At 32.9% G+C, this 25,618-nt stretch overlaps 1 protein-coding gene across 1 annotated transcript; it reads right to left on the bottom strand.

The window, feature by feature from the left end:
• Positions 1–282: 282 nt before the first annotated feature.
• Positions 283–19,782, bottom strand: LOC132760079 (protein white-like). The gene is made up of 18 exons (XM_060751972.1): positions 19,192–19,782; positions 15,520–15,665; positions 14,724–14,772; positions 14,127–14,316; positions 13,511–13,681; positions 11,469–11,545; positions 10,766–10,868; positions 10,329–10,424; positions 9,527–9,555; positions 8,871–8,976; positions 8,173–8,304; positions 7,766–7,858; positions 6,981–7,038; positions 6,322–6,399; positions 5,849–5,954; positions 4,788–4,888; positions 4,055–4,143; positions 283–3,506 (listed from the first exon to the last, which is right to left on the bottom strand). Exons 1-18 carry the CDS (start codon positions 19,425–19,427, stop codon positions 3,402–3,404), a joined length of 1,965 nt encoding a protein of 654 aa, XP_060607955.1. The 5' UTR covers positions 19,428–19,782; the 3' UTR covers positions 283–3,401.
• Between the last annotated feature and the right edge of the window lie 5,836 nt (positions 19,783–25,618).

Below are 25,618 nucleotides of genomic sequence, written 5' to 3'. Positions count from 1 at the left end.
TTGACCTCACTAAAGAACAGTTAATCAAGATTAAGTCTAAATTAATTTGGTCTATGATAAAATATTTATTTTCATTTCTTCGTCATTTGCAGGCTCCAAATGTGCTGGGTGCAATTCACTCGAACGCTGGAAACACATATTATCTTAACAAATTTTTTTTTCACTTTTAGTGAAAATGGACGCTATTTCTGGGCCAAATGTATTGATACAAAATATAATTGTTGTTCAAAAGGAGTTAAAAAACTGTTGAAAATGTAAAAATCAAATAAGACTTCAAATACATAATTCTCAAAATAGATTTTATTTACAAAAAATAACAACTGCTGGAACAACATATTTTGAAGTTATACTATCTAACAATATATCTCTAATGCTGCATTAAACACATTCGGCGTTGTTTTTATCTCAATGATATAGTGGAGAATTTGATCACGTGTTCCTTGAACGCTTCAAATGTTAAAAAAGTAGAGACCGTTTAACGGTAGATCTCACACAAATAAAACAAAAACAGAACAAAAAATAAAACATAAACAACTTATTAGCACTTATATTAACCTTAACGAGGCTAAATATCTAATATAGGAATTGTCCTTCTTTCAATCTGGACATAACACTTCTTCCTTTAAAGGCCCATTATGCCTGAGAAATGCTATTGCCTGAGAAATGTTATCATTTTTATTTCTAAAAAATCTTTTTTATTTTTTTTGGTATCTTGTTACAGTTCCAAAATAATACTAATTTACCATATACTAGAACTGTCTTTTGCTCTTTAAGCTCTGTTGACAATGGAGATAACTTGTGAATTAGTATTTTGTATGGAATTCAAAATACTACTTTGCTTACATTTTGCTACCTTTACAACACATTTCTGCACATTCAACGCTACTAACTTTAAAATTAAACATGCTCTTAATCCACTATTAAAACATTAGTAAACACATGTTTGATATTTACTTAGAATTAAAAAATATGGATTTCTGAGGCATAATGTACCTTTAAGGAAAATTTTATCAATAAATGAACAGCGAACAGTGCAGATCTATATTAATTGATACAAAGGTAGGCAAAGAAGAAAAAAACATTTTCTTCTTTATAATATAGTGCTTGTTTTTATATGTTTATATAAATAAATAAACTATATTTTGATTAGTGATATATATTTTATAGTAAAAAATATATGGAATTATGGCAAGTCAAGTTAAGGCAAAAACCCTTTAATCAGATAGATAAATTAATGTAAAATAAGTATATAAATCAGTGGTTGTACAGTTTTAAAAATGCACATTTGTTTTCTTTGACTAAAATACAGCTTGCAAAATATGTATATACATGTACTGATGATGTAAACACTGGTGTAATCTCTAGAATACCTCTAACCTATTAGGCTGTCCGAGCTCTAAATAGGATACAATTTCATTTTCATGTTTTCATTGCAATGTTAATAGTTTTATCAATATAACAAAATATTACATAAAAGATCAAAATACAACAAAAACACAAATTTCCTTGTTTTGAGACCAATTTTGTTGAAACCATTTTTTAACGTATTGGTCCCATTTTATAAAGGCTGACAGACGCCGAAACTTGGTCATATTCTGCCAATCACACCACACGTTAAAAACGAATGCGACTGCCAAACAGAAACAATTTAATACAACAATAACAACAAAGGTAAGTGACCATTTGACAACATTATATCAACCTATAACATATGTTAAAAATCTTATATGTTGATGAAAATCTTTAAATCTCCGCACTATCACACAGGCGAAAAAAATTTATATCAAAAATTCCAATTTTACACACAAAAAACAAAAATGTATTTAGACTTTAAGAAAAGTATGGTCACAATCCATATATCATTTTAGTATTTTTGTTTTTCATGTTGTATACAAAACTTGGCTGAATTAAGTGTTTTTTATCAACTTATTTTTACCAGGTTACTTAAAAGGTAAGACCTATTTTTGCATATTTTGAAACTTTTTATACAATTTATATAGATTGTACGTGTCTTATACTAGCTGTTTACTTTACAATATATTAACTATATGAAACACTTTCGATTTTTAATACGAAAATTATGGGAAAAACAAGACTGAAGTGCGCTGCTTTAAAACAAACATCAAAGTATTTAGAATAGTGTGAGGAAAGATGTAATTGTTACTTCATTAATATAATTACATGTACATGAAGTAAGATTTACCATACACAATACACAATATACTTTATACTTCTATTTTTACAATTTATGGATACATATTTATGATTGTCTTTCACATTTCATTCTCATAAACTCAAAGGAGAATATAACCAGTATATTTTTGTGAAACATGAATAACTCACAACAAAACAGAACACCCCTGTGACTAGTCTGACCACCATAGCGAGCCATGGTCATAATTATGGTTACTTTCCAATTTTGATAATTGAAAGCTGCATGCTTCCAAATGAGCCAAACTTTTTCAAGAAATTTAATCTTGAAAAGATAAGAAACGTAATTCAAAGTATTCACAATGCAAGAAATAATTTACCTGTTATATGCAATTTATGACTGATTTGAGGTATTTTTCACCATATTTCTACTGCGTGACTAATGCATTAAAGGCTAGTTTTGCATATTTTGACCAATTTTTAGCTATTTTTCGTACATTTAAAGTGTCGTTTGCAATGTGTAAATGACTTTCTTTGTTTATTTGACAATTAAATACATTTCAAATGTTTTTATGAGAATGAGCACGAATTTGGAGGCATGCTGCTTTAAGAGTCCCTAAATGACATGTGTTAGATAAAAGCAGGCACTTGAGATAAAATAATGACTTTCAGAAAGCCAGCTTGAATATTTTAACAATAACAATGTTTCACTTTACCCTGTGAAGTGTTTTACTGGGTCCTAATTCATTATATTCAATGACAAAGATAAAATTCACTTAATTTCCGTATTGACGTCACTCTAGTGTAACATAACCATGATAATCTTGTGTATTTAGTGTTAAAATTCAAAGGTCATTGTTAATGTCCTAATGTTTTATTTCATTAGAATTCTGACTCATTGGGTCAATACTCAATAATTAATAATAACGTTTTATTCACAAGCATATAAATAAGTTTGGTTTGAACTATATTTCTCCTCACATTTATAGAATTTTATAAAATGTCTCGTTTAAAATATATGGTAAAAAACTACCAAGTCGTTTTTCTAGATTATGCATCAAATTTATAACAAGATTTGTACGTGATATTTATCATTTATAAAAGTCAGCTATTCTCGAACATGTAAATTTTTAAGACATTCAGGAAAACATAAAGTATTACAAGGGCGACAACTGCCACACAAAACAAATGGCTAAACAAACACCAATTACGTCCCTTTAATTCTAAGCGTCTCTTTTTGGTATGGTTGTCTATTGTTTTGACTTTCTAGCCTTAATCAGAAGTATTATATATGCCACCAGTCTGTAAGCCACCAGCATGGCAAACAAACAGCCAACATCCAACCAAAGATTGTCCTGAAATAAAACGTTTAAATAATATATACAGTAAAATTAATTAATCATGTATACTGTAAATCTTATAATAAAGTCTACACTAAAAATAAAAAATACTAGTATGATGTTAATTTTAATTTTTGGTTTAAAGTAAATAAAAACTATACCAAAGCGATGAGAAAGAAATTCATCACAATGATGCAACAGTTTTATGATTGAATTATAACAATGTTGACTTTGTCCCCCTCCTTCACCCACTCATTATGCAATAAATGTTAAATGTCCACAGTATCAAATATTAATTGTCCATACGTTATCAAATGAGCCGCGTCATGACAAAACCAACGTAATGCATTTGCGACCAGCATGGATCCAGACCAGCCTGCGCATCCGCGCAGTCTGATCAGGATCCATGCTGTTCGATAGCAGTTTCTTTACGTGTTATAGGGTCTGTAAGCGAACAGCATGGATCCTGATCAGACTGCGCGGATGCGCAGGCTGGTCTGGATCCATGCTGGTCGCAAACCCATAATGTTGGTTCTGTCGTGACGCGGCTCAAATATTCCTACCTTATCAAAATTGAGGTAGTTAATCACTTGTTCACCGGATTTATACAGACACAGGCTTTGTGATCCTGATGATGTACTATTCTCACAGTCTGAAAAAAAGAAAATACGTAGAAAAAATAAAGATCATATCCAGAAAAGACAGAAAGTAAAACTAAGTCACTGCCGCTGTCGGTATTGTTTGTGAATATTCTTCTGTTTGGTTCTATATGTATTAGTATACGCGTGCATTTTTCATTTTGCCTATGCATGAAGACGGTCCGTTTAGTTTTTTACTTACGAAATAGCAAATTATAGTAAAAAAAATGAGAAATTACAATATTTATACCTTCAAGGTCTTGGTCATTAATGAGTCAATGTCAAAGGCCTTGTCCAGAGGAGTGTTGTGTTAAAAGTATGAAGGCAATCATTTAAGAATTAAAAAATAAAATGGCTTATGTTAAAAAATGGCCTCGGACGCCATGGCATTAGCAATAGATCGGACTAAAATTGGATGTTACTTCTAACAATGCACACAGCATCATTTTCTTAGGTTTTTTTACTTATGATGGCTTGTTTAAAATTGTGCTCATTATACACTGCCATCTTTATAGGGAAAGTATGTCCAAAAAATAACTTTCATATCATAAACCCAGGAGTTATATACGTAACGCTATTATTTCTTAATTGTAAAACAAAACAAATTTATTAATTTGTGTATAAAAATTCTAAAAACAGTATAGATGAAGTCTCTAACCTATAGAATCTATGTTATCCCACTGGTTTACAGACAGAAGCTCGTTCGCATACTTGAACCAGGACAGATATTCCAGCCAAATAAAGTACACAGGTATAGAGCTGGAAAAAAAGAAACAACAATTAAATAGAAACACTTCAAATTTATACACCAAAATTCAACAGTACTCTGTCAAACGAAATAAAGTCTGAAAATTCGCCATATGACCTATATAATGCCGACTATAGCCTGGCCATATAACCAGATATATTTTAATAATAATTTAATATAAGTCAGTGGCCACACTACGAAATTATCTAAAAACTTAGTTACAAAACAAAATTTTTAAAAAGTGATACAGCATATTTGTAGCGACCTTGACATAACTATTCAATTGTTTCAACATTAGTTTGTAATATATTTAGCTTAATTCAGTGTGGCCCTGTTACTTTAAGTATATCTGTGAAAGCGGTTTTAACACTATGGTGTCCAAAGTACATTTACGTTAACAACAAACAAAAATATATGGCTAATTTAAGCTAGCGAGTGCACCTTTTCACAAGTCAATCGATGAATTCAATCATATACATGTATTACCAATTACATATTAAAGCATGCTTAAAAATTGAAATGGGGTATTTTTTTTGTATATAGGCAATTGCTTCGCACAATTTAAAGAAGCAACAGTGTGTAGAAAGAAATGCTTAAAGGCATTATGAATCAGAAACGATTTTTTTTTCTTTCTTTAGAAAAGGCAAATATGAGATTAATAATGTTTAAACGATGACTTTAGAACATGTAAGATGCTTATTACCTGAATAAAATAGCGCTAAATGTGAAAATATTTGTCATAAAAGTAGCACAATGTAAACAAAATAGCATTATGACTTCCATACAAAATACTAAATCGCTATAACTATACTACTTCTCAGAAAGCAATAGAAAAAAAAATAATTAACCTAATTGACCAATGAATGTTTTGGAAACAATAAAAGGACACAAAATACAGAAAGGTATTGAGAAATAAAAGAAAGCACTTCTGGGGCATAATGGGCCTTTAAGACTGAAGAAGACCAACTTACTCGGAGTTGAGAAAGAAGCCACCAAACATCAGTAGTGGTATCATCATAGGTGGGGCGAAGGCCAAGGCGGTGGTCACTGAGTTCGCGGCTGCTGATACAATGTAACCTGACATAAAAACAGAAATAGTCCAAGTCACAAAAGATCGAACTTTCTGAGTGTTTCAAAAATATGTATTTAAGGTAAAAATCTGTGAAATTTGTCAAATACCATTCAGTGTTAAATATCAGTCATTTTCATCTTCCTTAACAGTAATGTTATTTGTAAATAAAGTAAAAGAACATGTTATAGCTTTAAAAAAATAACGAATAGAAAAATATCACAACAAATCACGGGATACGATAAAAGGGCCATGATGGCCCTGGATTGCGCATCTGAGATACATTTCTAAAATTTTGAAGTCGATAATGAGGTCACACTTGGTTTCTGGTCACTTTATGCTCCATTAAAAGAGAAACAAACGGTTTACACTCACCGAAAGAAACTGAAATGTTAGCGACTAGAAGCATCACCCCTGTGAACACCAAAAAAGCCTCGAACGTGGCATACAATCCTGTAAAATGTCATTAAAACACAAATGAATATCTTCAAGATATGTTCTGAAGTAAAACTCCGGAATAAAAAAAGAACAAAGGGTATACATATACAAATAAAACGTTCTGTTTACACGCAAGCTCAATAATGCACGTGTTCGTGCTTAAATAATGATAATATGTTTTAATGATTGTATTGTAGACGCAGGATATGGAAAGCAAAGATTATCTGGTAAACTATCTAGTATATCAGCTGGTATACTATCTAGTATATTAAATGGTATATCGACTGGTATACTATCTAGTATATTAAATGGTATATCAACTGGTATACTGATTAGTATGTTAACTGGTTTATTAATTGGTATACTATCTAGTATATTAACTGGTATAATATCAAGTATATTAACTGGTATATTAGCCCTTGTAACCAGTTTAGAGCCAGCTCGTTATTATTGGTTGACTAAATTTTCATTTTCATCCTTATATGTCCAAACTTGATAAGGGACAGTTCAAAAAATGTGACCTGAACAACTATTCTAAAATTTCACGGTTATAAAAGTATTAATATTATTCTCAGGAATATTTTATATAGACTTACCTATCATCCAATAGGTGATGGCACAGAATATTAGGGGAATAATGATAAAAGACGGCAACTGAAAGAAAAGAAAGAAAAAAACAATGATCACAATGAAAGAGGTATAAAATGAATGCCATCACTTTTCGTCTGTATGAATAAACCTGTAGTTAATGCATCAACACTAGAAAAACAAGACCACATGGAATAGATCAATGTACTGACAATAAATGAGCCGTGTCATGGCAAAACCAACACCAGCATGGATCTAGACCAGCCTGCGCATCCGCGCAGTCTGATCAGGATCCATGCTGTTCGCTATCAGTTTCTCTACTTGTAATAGGGTTTGTAAGCGAACAGCATAGATCCTGATCAGACTGCGCGGATGCGCAGGCTGGTCTGGATCCATGCTGGTCGCAAACCCATTATGTTGGTTTTGTCGTGACGCGGCTCATTTATTGTAGATACATTGATCTATTCCATGATTAGCACGATTGTAAATCAAACCCTGATGCCGAGTAACAAGTAAATAGTACTGCTGCCAATTTCCGCAAGTACATTTGTAGTAATTTCGTCCTTTGGCATTATTATAAAATTATATTTAAAATTAGTTAATACTAAAATGTTTTAGTTCAATTGTGTTAGAAGTTGTAAGCTTACTGAAATACTCTCGAATCCGTTCCTGAAACTAAGTACTAAACAATGAGTTGCTCACAGAGACAACGGTTTTGAATTCATGAAACTCAACATTTTGGTTTTGTACATAACTAAATAAGTCTGTCAATTTTTTTTTAAAGTTAACTTACCTCGGCAAGGCATTTACTTAGAAAATAAACGTCCACTCTGTAAAGTCCAACACCGTATTCTCGTAAAAATATTGGCGTCTCCAGCGGAAACGACTGCAATAAATTATCACTAACGTTACAATATATCATAGATAAGTAACTAAAACAATTCAGGAATAAGAAAAACAGGTACAACATGGTCGGAATATGTTGTTTTCGTGGTTCGATCCTCATAAAAGTGATTCAATACCGTAAATAAACAGGCGTTTGCCTCATTATGGATTTCATTTCGAGTAAGAGCAAAGTGTCCCCTTAAAAGCAATCTTTCAAAAAGTATTTTCTTTAAAACTTATTTTGTAGAAGTCACTAAACGTAAGTGTTACGTAAATAATGACACTCATCTTCAACGTTATCACTACATAACTTACATTTAGTACGCCAAACACATTTGTGAATGTCATATTTGTAATCATGAGAAAGAGAACACCATTTATGTCCATAACACCCCTCTGGTCTACGTCTAACTGCAGGTAGATCAGTCCAAGGACTATTGATAATAACTGAAATAAAATTATATCACATTTATAATCGGATGTAGTTTCAAGTATTGCGCACGTTTGCCATTATTTTGCGTCCTACAGCAAGATAAAAATCGGTTAAAGGTTACCTTGCCGAATATCCATATAGACATGTCTAGCTTCCATTTTTGGATCCGTCCGTTGTAAACTTTTGGAGGTATCAAAACAGATAACATTAAGACGCGTATCTGGATATTCGCAAAATACCCCATTTTCACCAAAAATATAAATTAGAAGCTCTAGATCAATTTTTGTATCCATCTACAGTTTCAATCAGACCTGTCTTTAAATATGTCAACTTTAAAAAATGCACGTATTGCCTAACTGATCGAAAAAACTGTCATCGTAGGATTTTCAAAAGCTCTCTGCTTTATCAAGATCGCAATATCATCAGTCTTTATTTCTTTTAAAGCAGAAGAAAAAATAAATACACAAAACAAAATAAAACAGGATCATATTACATTTGTTAGGGGATTTCGTATATATATAAATCTTTAAATGAAGGTATGAAACATCAGATTTCTAGGCTAAGTATAGATAAAACTCACTATTGTCTGTACAAATCGAACTCGAGCTACCATTGGCTCCCTGACTGTTGTCTTCCAGGACCTTTCAAACACGGCAGCAAATTGACGTAACCAAGATGCTTCGTACCTAAAAATATAGAAGATACTGCATGTGTGTAAGTTCAATACTGAATTTATTGAACCAGCTGAATAAAATTAAATTATGCCAGCCTCTGGTAATGAACTTACACGAATATAATATTCTATTTATCACATACATAAAAATAAGAACTGTTTACATAAAAAGTAACACTTTATCATTGACGCACTTAAAATGAAAAGCTTACATTGCTCATATGATGCAAAAGACGTCACATCAAAATATATGTACAACCGTGCAATACCGTTTGTACGGAGTCGCACGGTTATGTGATAAATTGTATTTAAAGATAAGATTTCGTCTTTTATAATGATATAGAAAAGAAATCTAATCATATTCCGTAAAAGACATAATATAATATATAAAATATTAGTAGACAACGCTTCTGGCCATTAAGAAAGGCGTAAGTATGTGTAAAATATGTGCAATAAGATTAGTTATAAAAAAACAAAACACTAGCCAGCGTTTAAAATAATATCTATTTTTAAACTGCAAATCTATTTTCTATGCTAAAAAGGCTAAAAATATGATTACTTACCTAGATGTGCTGCTAAATGCTTCCTCGTACTAAAAATAGAATAAATGAACATGCTTTAATAATGAAAAAATACAACAAAAGAAACAAATAGACATGTTAATTCCAAAGATACTAAATTCTGCATAATATATTTTTTCCAAAACAATCTTAACTGCGTGATATTGACGTATTCATCAACAAGAAATGTGTTTTATGGTTTTAATATACTGAGCCAATGGCATACAATTGACACGCAAATATATGTGTTCATATATGATACGACCATAATATTAGGTTTTACATAGATAGTTTCACATAGCTACATTGAAAATAAAAAAGGGTATCCTATTAAAGAGTCAGTACACAATTGAGCCTGAGGTCAAAGGTACATAAAATCATTTTTTTCATCGTCTTGTGTGTAAATTAGGTTAACGACAATCAAGAAAATTTGAATTCTACCAAAGTAAACAGTTCATGTACAGTGTAAGTGTGTTAAAACATACATGGGCATGGCTCTTATACCCACAGGAAATGCAAATGTCTCTTGAATTTGCATGCATGCGCTAATTAATGTTCCATGAATTTGCAGCCATGCGCCAATGTTCCATGAACTGGCACGCATGCGCCAATGTTCAATGAACTGGCACGCATGCGCCAATGTTCAATGAACTTGCACGCATGCGCCAATGTTCCATGAACTTGCACGCATGCGTCAGTGGTCCATTAACTTGCATGCATGCTCAATAACGCATAAAACTTACATACAGGTACACTGTACAACATGTCTATAGTCTAAAATGTATAAATTGATGAATACACTCACTATGATTCCTGTTCGTTTGGGGTTCTCGGCAACACGTTTGTTCTCAGCAAGTACTGATTTGGCATTGGGTGTGTCATCGAATTTGTCACAAATTGCCTGAAATGACAAAACGGGTAATGTATGACAGCAATTCTATTAAATTTTATTGGCGAAATTATTTAGATAGTTTTGCTATCTAAACAGTTCATGCTTTCTTTTCCTGGTGCTGGTTCATTGTTGATCTTTGACCAAACTCACTGTCATAAACTTGTACCGAACAGCAAATGTAATTTAATTTAGTACTTCCAACAAGAGCCGATTAATTTCCGTAATCATTACACGACAATGGCGGATATTGCCGAACAGGAATAAAATCTTCAGTTTTTTTACGATAAAAAAGTAATAACATTATAAGCTCTATGACCTGAAAATGACTCATCACAATGTGAAGTTTTTACCTCAATTTTTGTTTTACATTCTGTTTCGTTGCCTGGTACCACTGCCATCGTCATGATATAGAAGTCAGCTGGGTTGTAGTTCACTGGACAAGGATAGCCAGCTCTATTGTAAAACAAACAACAACAAAATTTTGTAACGTAAAACATGACTCATCATTAAACATTTTCTTTTATACATACATACTTTAAATACATGTATAACTGTACAGGTTAATATTAACGCCGATTTTAACACATTTCCGATCATGTCTCGGCGGTATGTCCCTCTGACCGGCTTTCTTGAATAGCTAACCAATAATAACAAGTTTCTGTGCGAATGACCGACTTCTGCTCCCACATGATTACTGTACCAGTTGTGAGATACAAATGACCATTGTAAACCCAATGTCCAATTAATGAGCATAGTCTTAAAAAGGTCGTATCTTTATTTCTTTTACCAGTAGTTACTTTTACAGAGGACAATTACCTTAACATATATATTGAAGTTTTCGTAAGCACATTCAAATAAACCATGTCTGCTGTATTCAAGAGTTTATTCAGCATAAGCATGCTTCCCATCACTTAAATGTTCACGAGTGGTCTCCCCTTTCCTTTAAGGTTTTTTAATATACAACACAATTCAATACATTATTTAAAGAAATAAAGTAATGAAGAATCTAAATTACGAGTAAATTCCTTCATGAAAAATAGAATTTCGACTTACTCTTTGAAGAAGTTGAGCGCCCCAGCCGAGTCTCCAAGGAACGCAACTCTGCCTTCCGCCATTAGAAGAACGCTTGAAATATAATAAATTTACATAAATTAAAACTATCAACATTTCCTTCATAGTTAACCCTCAACCTGCTGAATTTCCTACATACACTTGCCCAGCTTCCATTTCTGAAACTGTCCTATATTTATTTCAGGTATATTAACCTTAAACTGAAGGACAGGGAGAGGCTGATCACTTCCGAAACCAGTATTCTAAGGGGAATGTACTAGAGAACTTGTTTTGTGAACTCCATTGAATTATGTGCTTCTACAATGCAGGCTTTAAAAACTAATAAATTATCGTGAAGCTAGAATTTTATAATTTTTTCAGTCAGTTTCGGGCATAAAGTGTTGAAGTTTTGACAAGGTACCCAGTCATGTCTTGTGGGTTTAGTCCCATTGTTAGTAGTCGATTTTGAGTTTTTAAAAACCCCCAAATATCAGTAAAAATTATGTGAGAAACTAAAAAAGGGATTCCCCTTTTACTACTTTTTTTTTTATGTTTTTTTTTATATCTTTTTAAAATACAAGTAAATCCCTTTTTCCCCAACCTTTTTTTAAATTTTCATAATAAAAAGAAAGCCCGGTACGGGTTTAGTGGTCTGTTTAATTAATGCGGGAAAATTTGTCCCGAATCGTGAAAAGGAATCGAAATATTTGATGTATACTTTGTTGTTAATCATTTCAGCTGGAAAAACCGAACACTCTCAATTATTTTAAAATAGGGGTTAAGTAAAAACCGATACCACAAGTCATATCTTTAATGAAATGTTAAAATTATAAAAAATAATGATATTTTATATATTTTATATTTTTAAAAACAATAAATGGGGAAATTGTTGAAAAAATTTAAAAGATCATGATGCATACAAAATCAAAGCAGTGTTCGAGAACTCGGAAAATTTTTAAAAAAAAAATTTATAATATGAAAGTGATAAATGAAAAACTCAGAATATGTATTTCGATAAAAAAGGAAAACCTCGATAAGTTGGTAAATTTCAAACAGTTTATTTATCCCCCATTTTTTCAATAATTAAACGTTTTTTTCCGCCATGAAAAAATCAAGCCCGGAATTTGGGTTCTCCAGAAAACACGTGGATTGGTCTATTGAAAAATATTTTTTATTTTTAAGTTAAATTTTATTTAAATAAAAGAAACAATATTTCATCTACAGATTGATGCTGAAATTGAATCAACTTAGTTCTCTTTTGAACATTCAAAGGTTAAAACCCACGAATACTAAGTAAAATCAAAAGAAGTACCAACGAAACAAATTAGTAGAGAACATTTGTATCATAGTTTGGGGACCTTTCTAGAGTTAAATCGTATATACATATACATGCACAGTGCGTTTACTTGAGTGCAGGTATAAGCTATCCGCACTCCAGAGCATGCCCACTGTTTTGCTCATTTTTGCTGGGGTTTATTTATTGTGGCGGCAGGCAGAATAGGGGAAAGCGGTTTAAATATTATATTCAGATGCTCGTTCATTTGGTTCCTTTTTTTTTTCTGTGGTTTCATATTGTGACAACAGGGTACTGGTTTTATGTTTTACTATGATACAAAAGAGAAAGAACATCAAAACAATCGGCGATCTGATAAATACCCGGTGGGGGGGGGGGGGCTACGCCCCCTCGTTCAAAGCAGATAGCCTCGTGTTTCGATGCTCTTTCTATTACTTATTTAGAAATTTACTTAAAGAGTGGACTGATTTCAATTTTTGAGTGAAAGTGTTGTAAGGAAAATGATAAAATTGATGACACAGTCCAGTCTGATAGTGCAGACCAATTAGTTAGTTCTTAGTGACAGATGCTTGGTAAATGATGAAACTGGAAGTGAAATTGTGTTCTTTAAAAACGGTAATCCGTATTTACAAGTTTTTCTATCCCAGATTTGAATATACGTTGTTTCAGAAATATAAACACTTGAAATTTTAACACTTTAAAAAATATATATGTATATATAATGTATACTATATTCAGTGTAGCTTCATACCTCTGACGCAAAAGAAAGTCTACGCATTTCCCCGCCAGAGATTCCCTTAATTCTACCCGGATTTCCAATGATATTGTCTTGACACTTCTGTAGACCGAGTTCTTGTATGACCTCGTCAACACGCTCTAATCTCCTCGCCCTGGAAACTTCCTGTTCCATTCTCAATAAAGCCTGCAAATGCATCACAATGAAAAAAAGCGTTTAAAAAGAATACAGTAACACTCGAGTTTCTAGGTGACGCATTAAACCATTCGTCCTACTTGTATTTGTGTAGGAAAACAAAATATTCTCGCTGACTTGGAGTGGTATGAATAAAACTTGTTTAATCTCACGTATTCTCATATTACTACCTACTATACAATGAGTGGCTGTGCCTAAGTAACTTTTTCCTATGGTACTTTCAAACTGTCAGACTTAGGTTTTAAATAAATGATGATTTTCCATATGCATACGTCTTATATAAAAATAAGTGTTAAAGATGCGATGTTTTTAAAGCGTGCGTGTATGCTTTGTTTCCTACTTAAGGCTTATATACAAATAAACATTAATTTTATTGTTTTCTTTAAAAAAACCCTCAAGGGAGATTATTTAGGAAATAAAAACTACATTTATTTACCCTGAATGTAAGGTGCTCTCTCACTGTCATAGTAGCTATAAATAGATCGTCTTGTTGAACATAAGCGGAGATATTCCGAATTCCCGCGCCTACATCAATACCGTTGACCTTAATATCTCCGGCTGCGCTTAACGATTCACTGTTAATTCGTGACGTCAGAGTATTAAGCAGAGTTGTCTTTCCTGAGCCACTATTATTGAAAAAAATGTAGGTAAATGATAAAATACTATTCAAAACAGATATTTTTAAGGGAAAAGTATCATGAAAAAAAAATTGTGTCATCTTGAAAATAAAAGGTTGTTATGGAAATTGATGTTATCACGACAACGTTAAATGATATTTAAAAAGGTCATTTCATGAAGGACGGCTGCTTACTTTGAAACGGGTTACAGTTACTGTACCATTAGAAAAGGGTTAACAGTATCATTCTAAAAGAGTTTTACCATTCATCTGCTGAATTTCTTAAATGTACTAGTCCAGCTTCCATTAATGACACTTTCCATTTTTCAGTTATATGGTTATTTTAATGGAAATACAAAATAAGTCAAACAGTAAAAGATATGATGGCTGGCCTTGTTTAAGCAAATCGTTTCTTACCTTGCCCCCATAATTGCCAAAAGTGTGCCAGGCTTCACATGTCCATACACTTGAAAATAGTAAAAAAATTGATAGCAATCTGCTCATATACTTTCAATTAAATGGTAACAAATACATGGTTTAAGTGACAAAGACACAAAACAATAGCATCAAAATGTTTACGAGTATATAGCGGTTAAAGCACATAATGCCGTGTAATTTTGTTAAATCATGTACATAAACGTTTGCTTACTTGTCGGGGATAAAACATTGCATTTACGTTCTATCCATCATATTTTATACCATAATGATTATAGATGTGCAGAATGTTGTACAATGTTTGTTTTCTGTTGTTACAATTTATTAAAATATTACTTATAACAATATGTCTTATATGTTTCTAAACATTTCTGTTAGAGGTTAACAACCGTAGTACTCTGCAACACCGGATCACAAACGCCAAAACAAAGTGCTGTACGACAAATTTATATATGAGCCGTGTCACGACAAAACAAACATAGTGGGTTTGCGACCAGCATGGATCCAGACCAGCTTGCGCATCCGCGCAGGCTGGTCTGGATCCATGCTGGTCGCAAACCCATTATGTTGGTTTTGTCGTGACGCGGCTCATATATTCCACAGGTGTGAACATAACATAATTATCTCCCTTCCGAGAATCACAGACAATGTTACGTTACACGGTGTATATGTGATTCAATTTTTTACGATTAAAACTTGTTCTGTCCAATAACAAATCTTCCCTTATTACTTATTATTGCGGAACTTGAAAAACTAGAATTTGTATGAATATATTTACCATCTCTGAGAACTCGTTTCTGAACTACGCTAGGGTCTGGTCCCCTAAAGCATGGTCTGTTCTTTGGTTTGACTTCTACGTTAACGTTTTCCCAGGATAACGTCACCGTTTCCATGGAATCCACCAAACTGTGAGAAGCATCGTGCCTGCAATGATAAATATTAAACTTTAGTTGCTTAAGATAAAAAGATGTCTTTAAAATCTTTATATCCCTTAATAGAAAGGCAAAACATGTACAATTATTTTATTAAACAAGTTAACAAGATGTATCCCAGTAAGCCCAGTCAAGTTTCCATAGACGCACTCAGATTGCCTTGGCGCTGCCGATTATCAAAAATAGGGAATCCTTTGGCAGGGAAACGAAACCATGTGATTTTTGTACAAATTACGTCAATAACTCACGGACTAGGAGTAACCGCATTAGATACACATAATATAGTACTTTGCGCACAAAACCTTCAACTTAACCGATTAAAATAAAACAGTTCTAGATGTGTTGAATACAAAAATAAATGTTTCGGGTCGCTGAAAGCACATTTTCTCCCATACAATATTTTGCAGGGAACCTTCCGTAAGAAAAATATTGATAAAAAATGTTCCTTTCGGATTGGCCGATCGTCCAAGGGAGATAATCACGTAATACACAAGGGAAAGGCACAGAAATTAAACATGACAACAGTGTATACCTTATTTATGAAAATTTATATTTCTAAATGACAGCTGTCGTACATAAGTTTATGTCAATTAACAATAATAGCTATAGTATACACGCCGGAAATAAAGTATAACCTTATTATATGCGAGTTTATTGTCATGTAAAGATAATGTATTTTACCTAGGATAAGAAAATAATTCCCTTAATTAATATTCAAGTCACACAATTTTAATTAAGATGTTAAAATATGCATTATCTTTTAATTAGTATTATGATATTAAAACGCGTTGAATTTTACTACATACTTATTCAGTAAAATATAAGATGATAAAGGCTTTCCTTTCGTCTTGTATACAAAGAAAATGTTTTATACTATACATATTACTGTTTAGAACAGATGTTACTCTTTTATTTAAAACACTTCGGAAAGCCAATATAAACGTAACACATAACATTCATGTATATATACAAATATATTTTAATATAAATATTACCATAGCAACGACATTTTTGTTTCGTCGTTTTTGACGCCAATATCGGACAATTCTGCGAACTCAGCAGTGACTTGCACAGTATGATGAGAATTGTACATATCTAATTTTAATCTATCCCTCTCTTTGATTTTTACAATAAAGAGCAACTCATTATCAAGGATTAATCATTCAATCATTGAACACACTACAGCTCTACGCTTTATTCATAATCATCACTTTAATTGTCACTTCCGTAACACTTTACATTGTATTTAATAACATCAAAATTTGAATTATGTATATTCCAGGAAAACTTAACTCCTTAAAATAAATCCCACACACAATTATCCACACATATAAAGACTAGTTTTCCGTAGTCGTAAATGGACGTTAACACGTCCGATAATTCCCCCAGAAAGCTTTATATATAGGAAATATCGTGTATTTTTTACATTTCATATGAGAATATATTCACTTGACATCAATTCGGTGTATATTAAACTGTTACAACAGTGAGCGAGCGTGATTTAAGTAATTTTACCAGAGACAGAGATGTGTTGTTTTTCTATACCACACCAGAAATGACAAGCGTCCTATCTTATAACCCTGGCTCATAGCCTCTGGCTCAAAAATCGATGTTTTGTATGTGTTCGTTATGTTATAAGCTATAATGTATACAGTATATCATGTTAGGTGATGGAAAGAAAAATATTGGTATTGATACAGTCATGTAAAATACGAAAGTACGCAGGTGCGCTCGACAAGCTGTCAATTATATTAGTTTTCTCTCGTAGATCGATAAGATATGATAAGATTTTTTAAGATTTTTGTATTCAACATCTTCGTAAATATCTTAAAAGTAATATTTTTATCGTTCATGTTGACGATGTGCTCGACCAGTACAGGCACAAAATGACCAAAAGGAATGTTAGACACTGTAAGAAGTAACTGTTTAAACATATTAATTTAAGTTCGATTGCGAAACATGTTCTTGTAACTTATATCAATCACATTCGGTCCGCTTCCTGGAACCAATTAGTATTGGTGTCATATGAAGAAACATGGTCGTGACCCGATAAGGCCTCGAACCCTTGATCACTGGGTTGAGTGGCCGACACTTAAACCACTGGGCCACCGCTTCCCTTAAGAGGTAAACGTTGAAAGATTAAACTAAAATGCATTACAAGTGAAGAACGAAAAGTACCATATAAGGGACTTGTCATTTGTATCAGAGTGACGAGAACGGCCAAAAAAAAGTTTAAAATACAATGGAATTATAAATATTTCTCCTTAAAAATCAAGTTTTTTCCTTCTTTTATTTATATTTAAATCATAATAAATACGTAACATTATCTTTTGATATCCTGTAAAGTGTTGACCCTTTCTAATAAAGTGTACAATGCCATGCCAAGGGGACCTATATATATCAAGTAGTTTTAACTTATAAGGGAGTTAATTCAAGCAACGCATTCTACTATCCCGTTTGCAAAAGTTACTTCCCTTATAAACTTGTTTATGAAGCAGAGGATATTCAAGTTTTTTCTTTATTTTCATCAAGGGATGAAAAACATCCTGTATCAATAGAAATAAACTTGAAGTTTCTGTTAATTATATACATTTTATGTTTTAAATCTTATGAATTGAAAGAATTATCTTTTAATTGTGTGTATTGGCTGAATTTAGATGAAAGTTGTCCGACAAGAAACCAGTGAAAATACCTAAAATATGCTTCACTCCGTGAAAAATTAAATTTACAGTGATAATACGCAAAATGAAAATACGCATTTTATTACATTAATATTACTTTAATAAGTATATAATAAACATTTGTACTTGAAATCTATACTGTTTTTTTATGGAGGGTGGGGGACTGGGGGGAGGGGGTAATAATTTCTGTGATGGACAGATTTTTGTCATGGAATAATATATTAATTTATGACAACGGCGCTATTGAAATATTGTGTCCGCTCAGGTAGGTGCTATTTTACACACTGTATATGTTTATTTTGACAAAATTAATTGGTTATACTTTTTTCTTTAATTACTTAGCAATCAGCGTCGGTCGTATGCTCAGTAAAACACGGAAGAACTTTATTCAAATTCAAAAATACATTTTATTCCCTTCATTTTTTGCTGCGCTTGATCAGACACAGATCTTCCTATTTTTTTACGTTTAAATTAAACAACGTAAATAGCCTTAAATTTTGCATACAATTTATGAAAGAAATTAGAATAGATATTTACCGTACACAATTTGAGCCGCGTCACGACAAAACCAAAATAATGGGTTTGCGACCAGCATGGATCCAGACCAGCCTGCGCATCCGCGCAGTCTGATCAGGATCCATGCTGTTCGCTATCAGTTTCTGTACTTGTTATAGGGTTTGTAAGTGAACAGCATGGATCCTGATCAGACTGCGCGGATGCGCAGGCTGGTCTGGATCCATGCTGGTCGCAAACCCATTATGTTGGTTTTGTCGTGACGCGGCTCATTTCTTTATCTCTTTTTGGACAAAAGTTGTTTTTTTATAACTAATAACTTACCGAGGGGTTATCACGTTTTTCCCATGCTTTTTACCTAGTGGCTGTACAAAATGGGGAGCACGAACACCGTTATTGTGATGGTACGGGTGTTCTTTCCCGTATGCATTAATGTTATTCCCGATCTGATATTTTTCATCCACTGTGATATGTTTAAAGCCTTCCGCATCATGTTTATCAACAACCACGTGATAATCGTCCATCACAAACACTGCGCTATCACCCCTAATATCGGTCATTGTTAAATTCACTATATAAGACTATATTTAGACAATTCCTCCAACAAAATCCAGAATAGCTAGAGTCTATCCAAATACACCAAGAAAAACACAATTTATAAACAAGGATGTTTTAAGTCTATTTACGGACAGTGTAAGATGTTAGACTGAGAAGCAGTCTGATTATTTTCTTTAACAAAGCGTCGTCAGTATTTTTCATTCATTAAAGAATTATTTTGTGATCTTCCTTTAAGCTTTCCGAATGTGTTTAACCAGATTGCACTTATTTTTCAGTCTATATAAAACATACGCAATGTATATAATAATAATATTTTCTAAAATACCACGTTTAGTGTCATATCAATAAATAATAATATTCCGTTTTAACTAAGCATGCAAATAGACCAATATCACCCTTTTACGTTTACTTAAAGCTGACTTTTTGAATTCTTAACTTTGTTTATCACTAACCCGAAGTTTTTATACTACAAGAATCAGTGGTCCGAGATATGTTTTATTAATGACAAACGATACTGTTTCCCGGCATGACATGATCTGCATACTGTAACCTAATATTTCTATTCAAACCCTATATGGCAAACACAATTTAGAAGAAAAGAAATATAAATCCAATACGTCCTACCTTATAAACTTAGGTACATAAACCGTTTTATTTTTTAAACTCTAAAGCTGTTTTCTTAATTGAAACGGGTACTTCTTAATTGAAACGGGTACGCGCGATCGATTACCGAATATAGATCCAATGCAATATATACGTATATTGCGTTTTACGCAAATGGAACCACCATTATATAAGTCCTTGTTTGGTTTTATTAAAAGAGAAAGACGTAAAAATAACATTTCCAGCCGCCGAGAACGAATGAGTTACTGACGACCCTTGGGCCTATGTTGTTGTTGTTTTGTGTTTTCCTTGTCTTGACCTAAGAGAAATAAAGATATTTGTATTTGTTTTTTTCTTGTTGTGTTGTTGCTGTTGTTGATGTTGCTGTTTCGGTTTTCTCTCTCTTTTTTTGAGAGTTCAACCCTCCTAACAAAGACGAGTCGAGACAAAATTGAATGACAACACTGTCTAAACTGATTGGGCACTAAGTCCAATAAAAGAAGTGGAAAATGTCGATCCTCTCTAGAAAGAACATTCAAGTGAAACGGGTAAAAATTAAGTCTTTATACAAAGATGAATAAATGTTGAAATATCAAAACTCTTTCCAAAGGCCGCTCAAAAAAAATGAAAATGGTCTTTGTTGATAGGCGGTCTCTAGAAAAAACAAATTTCCATTCAACCATTTATATAACTGGTCATTTCCTTTTTTAAAAGTGAGAGAAACCAAGAGCTGGCCATAATTGACAAGAACTAGGATTTGCATATAATTTATATGATCGGTCGTTATACGAAGGTTGTACTTGATGCATAGCTGATTAATAGCTTATCCAAGTACTACCGTACCTGTTGGCAACAAACGTCATGCCTTTTAAGTCGATACCGTCCTAGGTTATAAACTTTTGTTCTATTTTTAACATGTAAGCTACACGGGTATTATTTGTAAAATCATTATAATATCGTCTGCTCGCTGATATTAGTACGGCTATCTTCTAAAAGTCAAACCTGAAAGAAGTAAATAATTCGTAATACAGTCCATTTGTCGCGTTGAAAAATACCGTAGGATATTTTTCAAGCATAATTTGACTGTCAATAGTTTTAGTTTCTTTCATAATCTTTGACCATCAATCAATACATAAAAACGAGCTTGCAGTCGCGCAATCAATCACATCTTCTCAACCCCTTTCGTATTATGAATAAAAAACAAGATGTTCCGGTTGTTGCGCTACCTTTGAGGGATCACCCTAATTGGCACTAGGCCTATAAATTAATTAAGGAACTGTAAACTGACGTTTGTCAGCTTCACCTGTATGCAAAATTAAAACAAAATTTACCGTTCGGATTACGAATTTAACATAAGCACAGCTCATTTGCAGTAAAACAAAACTTACGTTGGAACTATCACATTTTTATCGTGCTTTTTACCACGTGGTTGGGCAAAATGTGGAGAACGGACGTCATGGCCCTTCTGTGGATGTCCATGGTCATCACTGGTCCCATATCCGTTTTTAATCGGGTCCTGTCCTTTACTCCAGTTGATACCTTTTTCATTTTGTTTATCATCAATTACTTGAACATCGTCCATTATAAACACGGCACTATCCTGCTTAGTTGTAGACATACTATACTATAAATATTTCCGCGAGATTGTCCAATTATCTTAACCAGGTGTAGCGCAGATAAATATAAGATCTACGTTTTAAAGAAATATCGATTTAATCAAAGACATAATAGATCCATGATAATTTTGTTGTATAAATTTCGATAGAAAATCACATGTAACGATAAAATCTACACTTTTCTTTCAAACCATCTTGATCAATATACAGGCTTGAAATTATAATATTGTATTTGTTAGTTACTATTTATATATACCCTAGTACCTACAGGCTTAAATGTTTATATATAATGCTGTATTTGCTACCGTGAATTAAGCCTATAGAACAAAAAGCTTGATCGGGGTAAGCTTCATAAATAGAAAGATCTGTGCTTGGCAGACGCTTGAATCAACAATAATCGGGAAATTCCAGGCGAGATTATTGGAAAAATCCGTCCTCTCTTTTAACCTAAAGTAAGTTAATATCGACACACATTTTAACTTCCTTATCTTCTGCCAAGTTCGATTTTTTATGTAAACATTTCAATCATACTTGATCTTGGTTACCAGCGTTCTTTTTAAAAATATATCTTGATATGTTATCTTTTCTGGCCCTTATGTTTGTACCGAGGCACTTGAAGTTTGTTTAGCAAAATGACGTATAAATTCATTGAGAAACTTGCTTTCTATCAAAGAATAATAAAGATAAAGAAAACAAGAAAATGAGAAATTTTAAACAAAGCAAACAATGCCTGGATTACACATAAAATAAATGTAGATCTCTGTTTTTAAATGTCTAGATAAAGGCCATGCACACTTATAATAACTTCTTTTGGTAAAAATAGGTGATGGGCGATATAGTAAACCTGCTGCCTTATATGCTAATGTTCTATTTATTTCGTAAAATAAAACATACTAATATCATATTACCACGTCGTAATATCATCTACATACGGGTTTAAAAAGCTGGGAAGCTATCATTTACAATTTTCAGCATCGTAATTTCCAAAATACATGTAGGTTATTGAATAGATCTTAAGTGATACGTAGGCATTTTCATTGTTACCTTGCCATTTTTTCTCATTGGCTTCATTAACGTGCATTAAGCTATATTTTTGCTTAAAAAATAATAATTCCAATATATGGTGGCTGAGTTGTGCCATTCGTGTTTTCGTCCCGCTTGGCGGGTCGCGGGGTGAAGTTTTACAGTTGTATTTTTTTTAATTTTGCCCCGCTTCTCCGCTAATAGCGTGTTTTCGCCTCGCGCCCCGCCGTTTTATTGCTTAAATCTCGCTCCGCAATTCCGCCATTTTAACTTCTTAATTTTCGACTTTTCGCTTGGTGAGATCGCGGGGCGAAAACATGAATGGCACAAATCAGCCACCATGCTTGTATGATATATTTTCTTAAAAACAAATTGCGCATACACAAAATCATGAGTCAGTAGTTAAAACCCAAATTAAAATACCAGCTATCATATTCCTGCACATTGGCCATGGACGACTGTGGAACGTTGAAACGTGGCCACAGCTGCATCAACACTTCAGGGGCATCGAATTATGTGCAATAACCGAAACGCAACTTCAAATAAGCCCAACCGGGTACCGAACTATGCGGGATAATTGGTTAAAATCACAGTTTAATAAATCATGGGGATTTGATACAAACACTGTTTTTCCATCAGAAAAAATCGGTAACAGCCCTTAGTACTTTGATAATTACCACCATCGTAACGGCATAATACGAAATAAAAGGTCATGGTGAACACCGTGTTTCATCGACATTTATAGCATTGTCAGTAAGACCGGTGTACACAATGCATTTATAGAGTTCAGAATCAAAACTGATCCGCCTCGATACACTCGGGTTAAAATGAATGCTTCAATGTCCATTAAATCCAATGATGTAGTTTTATTTCTCAAAACATTTGAGCCGCGTCATGACAAAACAAACATAATGGGTTTGCGACCAGCATGGATACAGACCGTACAGACCGCGCAGTCTAATCAGGATCCATGCTCTTCGCTTACAAACCCTATAACAAGTAGAGAGCTGACAGCGAACAGCATGGATCCTGATCAGATTGCGCGGATGTGCAGGCTGGTCTTGATCCATGCTGGTTGCAAACCCATTATGTTGGTTTTGTCGTGACGCGGCTCATTTATGTTGTTTACAATAAAGGGACTGAGTATTTTCAACGGAAGACAAAATACCACATTTTAGGTGATACGTATCTTATCTTATCTAAGCTGCTCTAAATGCACTAGTAAAGCATTATAAAACACACGTTTGCCTTAACTTCCAAAGGAAACGACGACGTATTCCTGTCTGAGGATGTATGTGCCTTTAATGCAAACCTTTATGTATAGATTATTCTATAAATAATTAAAGAATAGAGATGAAAGTTTTAAATTGATAAGTTAAAATTTCAAGAACTATTGACAAATGACAGCCTGAAACTTTAGAATTAAAATTTCAAAACTTTGACAGTTCAAAGGACAAGGGGTGCCAATGTACAGCGAAATGGGAGCGTGTAGTATTACGATAAAAACAATATAAAAAGTACACCTTACTGTTTTGTTTGCTTAACAGTTTACGTATGCTACGCATTGTTATATATTTTCTTACATTCTTAAACTCTGACTGGACAATGGAATTTGACCACATTTTAATATGTTTACTTTTAGTATTTAGCTTTTCATTAAGTGCTACTATAAATCCACCGGCGTTAGATATGTTACACCAGTGGTATATTGATCCAAACTTAATTTTAAACTTAAAGGGAAGTAATTCATGATATAAAGTAATCTGATAATAAACACGAGCTTTCGGCTGATTTGTCTTGCAAGTAATGATAAAATTACATGTATCATAGAATTATCTGTCCAACAAGACCAGCGTATAATCTATAGATAATATAATAGTTACACGTAACGTGTGCTGGACAGTAATTTTTGTTCTTGATAACCAGCGGGAGATTATTTTATGATAATTTTATCATTACTAACAAGGCAATTGAGTCGGATGCCGGTGATAATAAAGACCGAATCATGATTTTTTTTCTTCTGAGTTCTTGTCAAGTTAAATTTATGTTAAAGCTGCATGCCAAAAAAAAAGAAAAAAAACAACTTTGAGATTTTAAGAAAAGTAAAAATATACACAATATTATATGCAATGTATGAATGCATGACTAACACACTAAGGGCTACTTTTTATATTATGACCTTTATTTAGTGATTAACGTGGATTGAAAGGGTCGTTGACAATGTGTAAATTTCTTTCTTTGTTCACTTGACAATATTTTACTTACTGATACATTTGAAACAAAATCATGATAAAATCAAAGTGCTGAAGGCACTGCAGTTGGGACGTATGAAGGATCAAATAACTATTTTTTCTATTTCGGGGCAGATAATTCAATGAGTGAAGGTTGTTGCCGGTTGATAAATATAAAGTGCACAATTCAGTAAATGAACAGTAGTTGATACAATTATTCTATGACACACATGTTCAAATATAATATTTAGGTTACATGTACGTGTAGGTCGATCATAAACCGTTATTGGCCTTTTTTGACAAGAGCAACAAGTTGAAATTAGAGCTACCAGAGGAAACTGCAAGCTTGACTATTTTAACACATGACATTATAAAGGGAGACAAAGCTATGAAAAAATAATCAATTGTGATATATATCAAATTTTTTGTATCAGTATCAAGTAAACACTCAAATGGTCAATATTTTTTGCATCACATTATATGAATGTGACCATGTCATTAGAACTTATAATGGCCTTTGTTTACTGCAATTCTCATGCTAATCTCTTTCACTGTATAACGTTTATAAAGTTTCAATCAAATTCCTTCAATATTTTAATCCTCTCTCAGAACAGTATCATGAAATATATACGGAGATAATTCAAAAAAAACTAAGTAATGTAGAATTTTGGTTATTTGACACAAGACTTCTGCTCACTAGTCTCTACAACTGTATTTTAG

Source organism: Ruditapes philippinarum, unplaced genomic scaffold (genome assembly GCF_026571515.1).
Source record: "Ruditapes philippinarum isolate M1 unplaced genomic scaffold, ASM2657151v2 ctg11704_1_1_1_1, whole genome shotgun sequence".
In the NCBI taxonomy this organism is placed as follows: domain Eukaryota; kingdom Metazoa; phylum Mollusca; class Bivalvia; order Venerida; family Veneridae; genus Ruditapes; species Ruditapes philippinarum.
This window is presented reverse-complemented; position numbering and strand designations above follow the sequence as displayed.